Genomic DNA, 13,467 nt, shown 5'->3' with positions numbered 1-13,467 from the left:
TACAACAATCTTTAATTTCCCTGAATCCTCCAACATTCAGTCATGACAATAATCTTTTGTAAAGAATGTGCCATCCTCCTAGGTGTGATGGTCTTTCATTATTTTAAGTATTTAAAGAGGACAAAATTATTCTGGTGTTCAACTCACTCAGTGTTCAACAGTTTCAGGTCCTCCTCTCTGTAGACAGACTTACCCCCTCCAGTTATGTTTCCCACCACAGTGCCGTTGTTGTCTAATTTGATGTGTTATTATCTGGATGGGCTTGTCTGCAGTCCGGGGTGTAGAACCTTACAGTTCCAAGTCTTAGTTTAAGTAACTAACTGGTTGCAAAAATAATATAAGTGAATATAAAATGATTCCAACTTGGTGGCAGTTCATTTTCCATTAAACAGGGGCCACTTGACAACATTGTGGCTGGAGTTGCCTGGCTGCGTCAGAATGCAGGTTTGCTCAGGGGGAAGGTGGTCGAGCCCACATTTCCGAATATGGACGCAAAAGAACAGCAGGAGCTCCTGGAAAGGATACTTTCTTCAACTGATGAAGAAGAAAAGTATCCCCTGCTCTTCACATTTGATTTTCAGGAAGACATGGAGGTCTTCCTTAACATGGCAGCTGAGGAGGATCTTCGGGTCAACGCCATGTTTCTGGGTCGCTGGGTGGACAGCCAGTGACATTGCTCTGTGTGTGTGTGTGTGTGTGTGTGTGTGTGTGTGTGTGTGTGTGTGTGTGTGTGTGCGTGCGTGTGTGTGTGTGTGTGTGTGTGTGTGTGTGTGTGTGTGTGTGTGTGTGTGTGTGTTTTGAGGTTCTGAGTTCAGTTATCTGTTGAGTGTTCTTAATAAAGAGTTATAACGTTTACAAAGTATTGATTTTTTGTATGACTTTACTTATTCACTTTGGTTACACACAGAGCTAAGTTAAAACACAGACTTGAGTTTGTCGTATTTAAATATGGGCAAATAAGGTGGTCCAGCAGCACAAGGTAAGACAATATTATAGACAATTAGAGCCAGATATTAAATGAATGATGGTTCAGAGTAAGAATTTAACATAACATGATAAATTATGTTGGAATGCAGTCGAACCTTATGTTAAGACAACAGAATGTAACATAGCTAGACCTAATATAAATATGTCAGAAAAGGTGAAGCTAAAGGGGAATTGTTCTATCTATTCCTGTCCACTCATACATAGTATTTAAAATAATTATTAGCCTCAATCTCTGATGCCCTTCAGCTATAAAAACGAGTATCAGTTTGTGTCCTATCAAATATTAAATTGAGATGATTGCAGTGTAACACAGAGGGAATTCTGAATAAGGTTTGTGTATTTACAGAAAGAGAAGAGCCATAAGCTCCAGCTTAAAGTCAACAGCGAGTGTCAGGTCTTCTGTCCAAAACCGGAAGCGTTTATCCGATTTTATAAATTAACTTATTTCGTTCATTTATGTAAACACATTACTTAACGCCCGTTCATTTATGTAAACACATTACGTAACGCCCGATTTTTATTTTATTCTCAGATTTTTATTTTTTATTATCCGATTTCCGGCGTGTGGGTGGATGTTTCTGTCTGCAGCGGAAGTGCGTCTGGGTGGATGTCTGGAGCGTGTGGGTGGATGTTTGCAGCTAGACTCTCTTGAAATTTGTACCGGGCATGTCATCCATACGTAATCCATTCCAAACCTGCCTGGCAACAGATGACCGCGTCGTCCGTTGCCTGGCAACGGACGATCGCGTCGAATGACGTGAAAGGTTCACGAACATTCGCAAACCTTCTATGATCTAGCGATCCGTTATCTGTGTTGTGCTATTTCGTCCTTGACCTGCATTAAACACTCAGTTTACTTGCTAAATTTGATTAAACAATTAAATACAATACAAATATAAAGTAAAAACAAGTGTTATCTAGCGATCCGTTTTCTGTATTATGTTATTTCGTCTTTGGCAACATGAACGCAAATGTTTTTTGAAACTCGCTTTAAACACTCAGTTTACTAGCTAAATTTGATTAAACAATTGAATACAATACAAATATAAAGTAAAAACAAGTGTTATCTAGCGATCCGTTAACTGTATTATGTTATTTTGTCTTTGGCAACATGAGCGTGAATGTTTTTTGAAACCTGCCCGGCAACGGACAACCCTTACGTAATCAGCTGTCCGTTGCCTGGCAACGGCAGCTGATTACGTAAGGGTTGCCTGGCAACGGACAGCGGATGACGTGCCCGGTACAAATTTGGCATGACAGAGGCACTGCAGCTCTCGACAATGCGTTACTTTAGTCTGGTATTTCTCTTCACTGATTGGTTAGACAGCCTTCAAACTTAGTGGTCAAGCAAAGAAGAGGGAGGGGCTCGTTCTGCATACCTAATAGCCAGAGTGAATAACTAATAGCCGGAGTGAATAACTAATAGCCGCTGCTATTAGTCACTTCAACAACTACAGGCCTATTTCCAACTTGCCTTTTCTCTCCAAAGTTCTTGAGAAGATAGTGGCAACTCAACTCCAGGATCACCAGAAGGCCAATGATCTCTTTGAGCCATTCCAATCTGGATTCCGTCCTATGCATAGTACTGAAATGGCCATGATCAAGATTACTAATGATCTCCTCTGTGCAGCTGATGATAGACTTATCTCCATTCTGATTCTCCTTGATCTCAGTGCAGCCTTCGACATTATCTCTCACCATCTTCTGCTGGAACGTCTAGCTAATATCGGAGTGTGTGGCAGTGCTCACCAGTGGTTCACCTCCTATCTCTCTGGAAGGACACAGTACGTACAAATGCTGAATTGCAAGTCTGAGAGTACTGCTGTGACAAGAGGGGTGCCCCAGGGGTCTGTGTTAGGCCCTCTGTTGTTCATCATCTACCTCCTCCCACTTGGCACTATCCTCAGGCAACATGGTGTTCAATTCCACTGCTATGCTGACGACACCCAGCTCTACCTTTCAACAAAGCCCACTGCTACACTTCCGCCAGCTGTACTTACTGCCTGCCTCCATGACATCAACTTATGGATGACACAAAATTACCTCAAACTTAATGGCAGTAAGACTGAGCTGCTAGTGGTTGGCTCCAAATCAGCTCTTGCTAAGATGGAACCTTTCACCATATGTGTAGATGGCAGCACCATCCCTTGCTCCAACCAGGTCAAGAGCCTTGGTGTCATACTGGACAATACACTATCATTCAGTGCACACATAAACAGTATGTCAAAAAGTGCCTTTTACCATCTAAGGAACATTGCACGGCTTCGCCCAGCGCTCCCCCAGCAGAATGCAAGTCCTTGTGAATGCATATGTGACATCCCGCCTCGACTACTGTAATTCCATCTTGTCTGGAATCCCAAATAAGCTACTCCACCGGCTCCAACTCATCCAGAATTCTGCAGCAAGGATTGTAACACGCTCTAAATCCACCAGCCATGTAACACCATTGCTTATCCAACTGCACTGGCTTCCAGTAGCCTACCGAATTCAATTTAAAGTCCTGCTCCTGACCTACAAGTCCCTACACAACAATACCCCCAACTACCTCTCTGACCTCCTGGAATCCTACACTCCTGCCCGCTCACTGAGATCCTCCACAGCAGGCCTACTGCATGTCCCTAAGGCGAACCTCAGCACCCTGGGAGAGAGGGCTTTCAGCTACATCGCCCCCAAGTTGTGGAATTCACTGCCAGACTACATCAGACACTGTGACTCAATTACTGACTTTAAAAGCAGACTTAAAACTAATTTCTTCAAGATAGCTTATGGACTGACTCACTGACTTTTATTTTTCTTATTTTTAGTTATTTCTATGAGATTAATGTAATTGTAATGAGATGATTGTTTGTGAAGCGACCTTGGGTGTCATGAAAGGCGCTTTAAATAAAATGTATTATTATTATTATTATTCAAAAACCAAACCGCACGGAATCCGAATGGATTCCGTACGGTTTCCGTGCGGTTTTGCACTTTTACCGCGCCATTCTAGGGCCAGTTAGTGGCCTTCTTGGCTTTCCATACAAGAACGCCTCGACGCCACTTCGCCCGGGGCGGGACTTTACGTCCTACGTCATTCGCTATCGGTGTGCATGTGTGCGCGTAGCCGTCACTCGCGATGGGTGTGCATGTGAGAAAGGTTTTGGCTTTTAGTGTCTATGGGTTGGTAATAACGGTTCTGATGATTTTTCTGATGGAAAAGTGGTCTTTTATTTCCATAATCTTTGTTCAGTGAACGCATAAACCCGTTTGTTAGTTAGCAGTTAAACAAAATGCGATCTCTTTGTTTACAGTTACCAACGACCAACGTTTAAAGACTGATGATTGGGGGTTAGATTCCCTAGTGATGCATGTTTTTTTCTTTCATTTTGGACTGCACACAAATCGCGAGTGACCGATGCGCGCACAATGTACACGCATCACTGTCTTTACAATTTCTAGGCAACCGAAGTTTAAAGATTGTCAAGTGGTTAACTCTTGAATCACATGTACTAAGACCTGATGGGTTAGTGGTCAGAGAACAACTCATTAATGCAGGGATAAGGGGTTCGATTCCTTAATGTAGCTAGCTTTTTTCTTTCATATTGGACTGGATGTTTGCATGCCATTTTGCGTAACTTGTAGTTTATGATGAAGAAATGTTACTGGGGTTAAGGTTAGGGTAACGGTAAGGGTAAGACACAAAGGGCCCTATTTTAACGGTCTGAAACGCAAGTGGGAAGCGCAAAGCGCAAGTAGCTTTGTGGGCGGTTCTACGGCGCTATCGCTATTTTACAGGTGAATAAATGACACTTGCGCTGTGGCGCAAGTGTCAAAAGGGTTGGTCTGAAGCAGCCTAATTACCCGTAGGTGTGGTTTGGGCGTAACGTGCAATGAACCAATCAGAGCGTTTTCTCGCATCCCCTTTAAGAGCGATCGGCGCTTGTTCCATGGCGGATTGCTATTATGATGGCGGATTTGCCAGGCGCACGCCAAGAAAGGTTCACAACAGATGATGTCCAGAGGAGGGAGAAAATTATTTATTTTTCGGCTAATTCTCCTTCAAATCTTTGCAACTTTTCATTTTTCGTTTTGTATTATTATTTTTCATTTCAACATTTGGACAAGTCGAATAAAAAATGTCTCAAGGACATACTATACTTTCCGATGTTTTGGGCTCACTTTCTCTGAATCACAAGGTTATGAATGCATGGTAATAATTGTACAATGTAGCTAAACAATAGAGCGGAGATGTCATTAGTTAGCTTACCTCACTATATACGATGCAGCTCCTCTGACAGATGAGCTCTCCTCTCCCGTGCTGCTGCTGGGGCATTTGGACGTAATGGCATCGGCACATGCAGTTCAGCATCGCGTCTCCTTAAGTCCTCTAATCGATCCTCATTAATGTCATCGACACATCCATGATTCATGGCAATGTTGTGTAAAACACAACATGCCACAAAGAATGCTGCGACTTTTTGAGGACCATACTGTAAAGTACCACCTGACCTATCCAAACACCTGAAGCGCATTTTCAGCATTCCGAATGTACGTTCAATTACACTGCGTGTTTGTGTGTGTTTCCTGTTGAATACAATTTCGCGCACTGTTGCTGGCATAAGAAATGGGGTCATGAGCCATGTCTTCAACGGATAGCCGTTGTCCCCTAACAGCCACCCATCCAAGGGAGGATTCCCCTCGAATATGGCAGGAATGGTCGAGTTTGCCAATATGAAAGAGTCATGGCTTGAGCCAGGGTAATTAGCAAAGACATGATTTATTCTACAATTAGCATCGGAAATGACTTGGATATTAATCGAATGAGTTCCGTTACGGTTTATGTACACGAGTGCGTTTACTGATGGGGCACGTAGCTGCACATAGGTGCAGTCTATAGCACCAAGGACGCCAGGGAACCCATACTTGGTCCAAAACTCCTGCTTTGTTCTTTCCTGGCTGTCAGGTGTAACAGGGAATTTGATGTATTCCCCAGCATGTCGGACTAGACCTGACGTAACTGCATGTATAGCCGAACTTATTGCCGACTGTGAAATGCGTCCAATAGAACTAAGGGGATGCTGGAACGACCCAGATGCATAGAAAACAGTGCCGCTGTAACTTTCATTATTCCCAAATAATTTACCAAGAATGTGGGCTAGGTAGATGAGAGAAGCAAAGTGTATGCACGAGGTGCACAAGCAACATTTTGCATGCGCCCTTAAAATAGCATCTGAACAATGCGCCACTGACTTTAAATCAGGTATTTCCTGGTTTGTGGCGCACTTGTTTTCTGAAACTGCAAAGTAGCACAAGGGAACGTTTGCGCCAGAACACGCCTCCTTCTTTTGCCGAACCGCCCCTTGGGGCGCAAGATCATTCCCTAATTTACCGGCGAGTGGCGGTGGTGGGAAAAGAACGCTCTGCGCCAGTTGAAAGCTAGCAACGACACATGCGCCAGTGACTAGGTCACTTGCGCTGGATGCAAGATAGGGCCCAAAGTGTTTTTGCAACACAATATTTCTTACAATGACACAAAGTCCAAAGTTTTGATGACTCCAGTAGGAAACTTAAGATACCTAGAGAAAAGCGTGAGTGCTCACAAAACATCAACAAGTCAGCAGTGTGGTACAGGGTGATCATTTCTGATATACAGTACAAAAGCTGAAACTATTAGCCAGGAGTGGGAAAGATGTTTGCTTGGTATGGCGTTATCTGGTATGGCTATAGTCTAATGTTAGCTTAGTTCGTGTTGTTTCGTCATGTTAATCGCTAGTAATAGTAAGTCATTTGTAGAAATATAGCCTATCATCACAGACTGTAGGAATGTCACCCACCCTCCATCGCGAACGACACTGACGCTCGTAATCCGTTAGTGCAAGGGACTTCGTGCACAGATCCCTGAGACAAACGGCTACGCGCACACATGCACACCCATAGCGAGTGACGTAGACGTAAAGTCCCGCCCCGGGCGAAGTGGCGTCGATTTAGAGAGTCCCGCCCCTAAAGGGACACTGTGTAAAAATGACTCCCATCTAGTGGTACAATTGTATATTGCATTCAAACTAATAGTGCTCGCTTGTTCAAAAACTACGGTGGGCAGTATGTGCCAAGAAGCTGTGTCATGACATCCAATACTACCTCATCGAGTCATTCGAGTGATGAGGTTCGTTATTTCAAACAAATTTAAAACTGCATTGAATCATTAGTGTAAGCTAATGATTCAATGCATGAGTAATTACTCCTCGAGCAAGATAGTGAAGTTCATGAAGATCATGGAGCCCCCACTTGGCTAACGTTAGTTCTATGCTACCCGTATTTACTAGATCTTATTTTGAAACTTCTGTTTGAGAAAATCGAACTAGCGAATGTTCCGGATGTTGACAGCCGTGCGAAGAAGAAGGGGTTTGGTGTTGACGGTGAAAGCTAGGCCGGTTTAGTTTCCGTTGTCCGGTTATTACCGGTCATTGACCGGGACATTCTAAATGTCCCCGGTCAGTATGACCAATGGAAATAATTCTCTGCAATTTGAATTGTGTTTAAATATGCTACAGTGGTCATTTGTTTCGCCAATTCATGTCAAACAATGAGGGTTTTGATTGACCCAACCCGGCCCGCCGATATTTCCCACCACTATCCTTGAGCCGGGTCGGGCTGGGCCTTTGATCGAGCGTTTGTGTTTTTTTTTAAACGTTCATTTTGGAGCACAAAAAACGTATGACGAACACAGAGATTGTGACATCCGTCAGCAACACGCAAGCGCTGTGTTCGCTTATCTACTTATCGAGTCTTAAAACAAAATGGCGTCGACGGGTGATCTACTGATGGTATTGTTTGTATAATTGTCCTTTTTAATAAACAATCTGTACACTCACTAAGTTCTCAATGCCTCGTTTTATATGTTAAGACCCTTATTATACTACCAAAGAAGTGTCTGGCTACTTTTAGCCTTTTAAGTGGTTTCAAATAGCGTTTTTACCAGAGTAAAAATTAGTTTTTACCATAACCACTGCCCCCATCGTTCCAAGTTTATAGCGTTTTGATAGAATCGGCTAAAAACAGCCAACTGAAGAAAGCGTCTATATGCGGTTTTTGTGCTCCAAAACGAACGTTTCAACTCGTTATCATACAAAGCATATTCCAAATCCAGGAATTATTACCCTTTAACCAAACTAAGGACTTGAGGACACGTCTGACATAGACGCTCCCCAGTTTTATGCTCTGTGTGTGAAAAGGCAGCTCAGGACAACGTCCGATGAGATTTACTGGCCGAATGTTTAACCTGCATTATGTTATGCAGGGCACATGCATGTGTGTGCTATGTGTGTCTGTATGCTATGTGTGTGTATGCTACGTGTTTGTGTATGCTATGTTTGTTTATGCTACGTAAGTGTGTGCTACTTCAGTGTATGCTACGTGCGTTGAGAGAGAGAGAGAGAGAGAGAGAGAGAGAGAGAGAGAGAGAGAGAGAGAGAGAGAGAGAGAGAGAGAGAGAGACTACAAGGTGCTAGGGTGCTCTTAACACTTTGGATAGTGCAGTGTGTGTGTGTGGGGTACTTCCTTTATGAATGTGTGAGTAGGCAACTCTCCTTCGCTCTTTTTCTGTGTCCCGTGTCTGTCGGGTGATGTGCCACCTCTGTGGGTTGTGTGGGTTTGTATGTGTGTGTGTGCAGTATTTTGCAGCTTTCCCCTGCTGCATTTCCATCAATCTCTTCGTGCCTTTTCTCAATCCATTCCTTATGTTAAGTCTCTTCATTTGCATGTTCCCTCTCTCTCACACTCTCCTGCTTTCACTCACTCTCACTCTCAGAGTGAGAGAAAGTGAGTGAGTGTGTGTGTCTCACACACACACACACACACACACACACACACACACACACACACACACACACACACATTCACACATACACACACACATCACACACACACACACACACACACACACACACACACACACACACACACACACACACACACACACACACATACCTGTGTGTCTTGTGTACCAGGCTCAGGTATTAGGTGTGTTTAGTAATGAAAGTCTCTTTACACACACACACACACACACACACACACACACACACGCACACACCATGTTTAAAAAACCCACAAGCGCCCTCCTTCTCCGCAATGGCTTTTAATTTAACCCAGGCGTAGCGCCACCACACATACTGATCCAGGTAAGCCTACACCTGGCTCATTATTGTTATTATTATTACACACACATGGCCACACACTCGCTGCTTTACATTGCAAATGTTGACCCTGGAGTGGCCGGCGGTGCACTGGACTGGGGAACTGGAGAGGAAGGAGCCTCTAGAGTAACACCACGGGGGGCTACAGACGGGATTCCCTCCGCCCGTACGTTTCAGCGAGCCTTACACAAAAACAGCAGCAATAATTCTCCCAAACAAGAGCCCCGCAAAGAGCACTGTGTGTCTGTGTGCATGTACGTGTGTATGGGTATGCGTATGTGTATGCGTGCATCTAAGTGCATGTGTGCTGAACAAGACATGTAGTAAACACGTCTCAGCCTGGATCCACGCTGGACGAAAACGACCCCCCGGGGGGACGAGGCACAGCCACAAATAGAAAGACAAGAGAGACTGGAATAGAGCTCGTAAGTCCGCCCCCTCCGGGCGACCCCATGGGACCTCTGGGCTAGGAAAATTTGATTTCAAGGTTAGGTTAGGTTTCAAAGGAGAGAAAGTAATTATTTTCTTGTCCCACTTTTTTCCAAGGGGATGATAACAGCATCGAAAGAGGAGAATAAAAGATCTTAAGTCGGGGCATTTCCAGTTATGCCTATGGGGAGATTGACGGTCTTGTCCACGCCAGTTGCAGGGAGCATGACGTCACATACGAGACGTGTAGTCTTTCTCATCATGTTTTCTCTACAGCCTTTAACTGAACAATTGCACAATAAACGGTCAAACTCTTTGCGTGAAAACATTATTTGGACCCAAACAAAACATATGTGTAATCCAAGGCACTTAATGACTGGGATCAGAAAATAATACATTTCTTTCCATTGACTCCCATTCAAATTTCCTTGCCCAGAGGTCCCATGAGGGGTCTACCGGAAGGGGCGAGCTCACAAGCTCTATAGAGCGCCGGCAGTGAGACGAGCCTCCTGATTGGACACCGGGCGGCGGCGACCTCATTGATTTGTTGTGCAGGTAACTAGTGTTGCACCGATTCCGATACCAGTATCGGAAGTAGATCCGATCCAGCACTAAAATGGTGGTATCGGAATCGGCGAGTACCAACAAATAGTGCACCGATACCATTTTGATGCTTGTATGTCACTTGAACGCAGCCTTCTCTCTCCCGACACTCACTATCGCTATTGGCCTGCTCCAGACCAATGAGAGCGGGCCAATAGCCGCTCTTAACCGTCATTTTCATGCGGCGGGAAAACAAACCAGGAGAAGAAAATGTCTGCAGTGTGGAATTATTTCATTATAGAAACGCCTGCGAGTACATTGGCTAAATGCAAGATTTGCGACCTGAAAGTTTCGAGAGGTGGAGTTAAACGGGGCAGTTTCAATACCTCGAACCTGATAAAACATTTGAAGTCGAAACATGTGAACGAACACAAAGAGTTCGAGACTGAGGCAACTGCAGCTAGCAAGAGAAAGCGGGATGGACCGCAGCAACGATCCCTGGTCAGTTCACTTCGTGCGAAAGAGCAGTGGGACGAGAAGAGTGAAGCAGCAAGACAGATGTCCGAGAAAATAACCGAGATGACTGTTCTCTGTAACCTGCCCCTCTCCTTCGTTGAAAGCGTGGGCTTCCGGCTTTTTATGGCTCACGCAGTACCTAAGTATAAGGTCCCAAGTCGCAAATACATAACGGGGACGACTATCCCTGCACTAAAACATAAAGTAACGGAGCATGTTTTAGGAAAGCTAGGGGAGGCAGGGACCATAAGCTTTTCAACTGACATCTGGAGTCTCCCCACTTTCCCTGCTTAGCTTGACAGCCCACTGGGTAAACTTGGAAACATTCACTCCAGAAAGCGTCATACTTCATGCGAATTAATTCAAGGGATCACACACAGGCGAAGCTATTGCAGGAGCAATAGAGCGCATGCTGCTCAACTGGAGCATCCCGAAGTCAAAGGTAACGTAACTTTTCTAGTCTAGACTTTGAAAGAAATGCCGCAGTAATTTGCGGCAGTAATTTGAGCCGTAGAAGTAAAGCTGTGTGTGTGTGTGTGTGTGTGTGTGTGTCGTGCTCTCTATTGCGACTTGTCTATTTAAGCAATATAGCACTCGTGGGAGTGGGGTAGGTAAGGGATTATCCCCTACCTACCCCACTCCCATGAGTGCTATATTGCTTTTATAAAACAATTCTACCGTCAACAAATTAACATTTCAACACGAAGTTATTGATTAAAAATGGTTTAATTCGCCATTGTTTCTTTCTTTCTTTTCTTGTTTCAAAGACAGGATGCTTTGGTTAATTTTTATTATTATAATTACATTATTATTAATAATATTATTCTTCTTATTATTATTATTAAAGGTCCATGCCATTCTTCGGGACAATGCAAGCAATATGAAGAAGGCAATGAGGGACCTGGGAGTCTCCAGCCTGGGATGTTTCTCGCACATGATTCAACTCGTGGTGCACGATGGACTGCTGTCCCAGCGAAGTGTGAGCGATGCGCTGGCCAGTGGGAGAAAAATAATTGGGCACTTCAAACATTCCCCATTGGCCACATCAAGACTTGAAACTGTCCAGACGGGACTGGGAATGCCAGTCAAACGTCTGATCCAAGATGTTCCCACCCGCTGGAACAGCACCTTTTATATGACTGCGAGCCTGCTGGAGCAAAAGAGTGCCATCTCACTCTATGCTGCAGACCACCAGCTCCCAGCAACACTGACAGCAAGTGACTGGACCTTGCTGGAGAAAATCAACACTCTTCTGGCTCCATTTGAAGAGATCACAAAACAGATCAGCTTCGCCACCTCCACCACCTCAGAGGTCATCCCCTCAGTCATCGTCCTGAAGCGTCTGTTGGCCAAACAGACCACGGAGGACAGCGGGATAAAAACAATGAAGGCGACACTTCTAGCAGCTATGGGCACAAGATTCCAGACCGTTGAGGCGGAGCCCTTGTACTCTGTTTCAACCATATTGGACCCACGTTACAAAGACAGGTATGTTACTTTAATTGTGAGCTGTATAGTGTAAAGTTTAAACATCTTGTGTTAGTGTGTAATTAAATGCAGTGCTAAATAACAGCATATATGAGCTAACAGCTATATTATGCCATTCTGTTTACTTTGTTACTGCAGATACTTCACAAGTGCAGAGAGCAGCAAGCTTGCAAGAAGTGCACTGACCCAAGAGGTGGAGAAAAATGAGGAGTCATCACTGCAGACAACCACCACAGAGGCAGCAGACCCAGCCAGTAAGACCCCACGGATTACAACAGAGCCCAACACAAGCAGCTGCTTTAAGGGGCTGTATGAGGAATTCCTGCAAGAGCATGCTGCTGAACAAGGTGGGGCCAGCAGCCAGTTACACAGGTGCAGATAGAGACATATCTGGCTGAGAAAACAATCCACCGCACAGAGAGCCCATTCGAGTACTGGGGAAAGAATAAAGAACGGTTCCCCTCCCTGGCTACTACAGCTGCAAAGTTTCTCTCCGCTCCCTCCACCAGCGTAGATAGTGAGAGGCTTTTCAGCACAGCTTCTAACATACTTGATGAGAAGAGGAATAGGCTGTCAGGAGATCATGTAGAAACACTAATCTTCCTCAAGAAAAATCTGCCAATGTACCTGAGCTTGAACCCCAAAGACTTGAATCCTCAAAAGTAAACAAGAGTAAACACTACTAGGTGTTGTGTGACAGATCTGTCACTGATTAATGCTATTTGTTCTTACCTCAGATACGTTAAATTAATGCAGCTATCTCTCAAATGTACCTCATATGTATATTATTTCTTATTTTAATACAATTTAACGTTCTACTTCTTACTCTTGCACTAGTTTTATACACTAGTATTATGTTATAATTTTATGAAAGTTGCACTATTTTGGCATTTGAGAGCCAATACTCAGGGTTTTTAAGAGTTTGTAATGTATTTTTAATGTAATGTAATTTTAATGTATTTTACTTTCTTACTGTTGCACTGTTCACTTCTATTATACATGTTCTAATTTCATGAATGTTGCACTATGTTGGCCTTTGAGAGCCAAAAGTTTATTCAGCTATTGTTGTCAGCCATACCAGGTAGGCAATAAAAGGTTCTACTGGATTCACTTTGTATTAGTCTTCCTGCTTCACAAAGGTAGGCAGCAGCTTGACAAAGCCATGATGGCAATGATTTTACATCCAAGTAGTATGCAGCTCTTCATATATACACACACACACATCAATTTCAAACAGAGTGGTATCGGTATGGTATCGGTATCGGCCGATACTGCACAGCCAGGTATCGGTATCGGTATCGGAGCCAAAAAATGGCATCGGTGCAACACTACA

The 13,467-nt window shown here is 44.0% G+C and overlaps 2 protein-coding genes across 2 annotated transcripts in view; both read left to right on the top strand.

The window, feature by feature from the left end:
* LOC115541792 (histone deacetylase 4-like) overlaps nucleotides 1–13,467 on the top strand; it is a 165,447-nt gene that overhangs the window by 25,379 nt on the left and 126,601 nt on the right.
* On the top strand, nucleotides 10,149–13,240 carry LOC115541794 (zinc finger BED domain-containing protein 4-like). The gene is made up of 2 exons (XM_030353635.1): nucleotides 10,149–12,134; nucleotides 12,273–13,240. Exons 1-2 carry the CDS (start codon nucleotides 11,419–11,421, stop codon nucleotides 12,514–12,516), a joined length of 960 nt encoding a protein of 319 aa, XP_030209495.1. The 5' UTR covers nucleotides 10,149–11,418; the 3' UTR covers nucleotides 12,517–13,240.

The sequence above is a fragment of the Gadus morhua genome, chromosome 4 (assembly GCF_902167405.1).
Source record: "Gadus morhua chromosome 4, gadMor3.0, whole genome shotgun sequence".
In the NCBI taxonomy this organism is placed as follows: domain Eukaryota; kingdom Metazoa; phylum Chordata; class Actinopteri; order Gadiformes; family Gadidae; genus Gadus; species Gadus morhua.
Note: the sequence above shows the minus strand (reverse complement) of the source record. Positions and strands in the feature narration are given on the sequence as shown.

Coding starts and splice junctions, on each gene's coding strand:
- LOC115541794 (XM_030353635.1), top strand. CDS start 11,419: ATGCTTTGGTTAATTTTTATTATTATAATTACATTATTATTAATAATA. Junction 12,135..12,272: donor GACCCACGTTACAAAGACAG/GTATGTTACTTT, acceptor TTGTTACTGCAG/ATACTTCACAAGTGCAGAGA.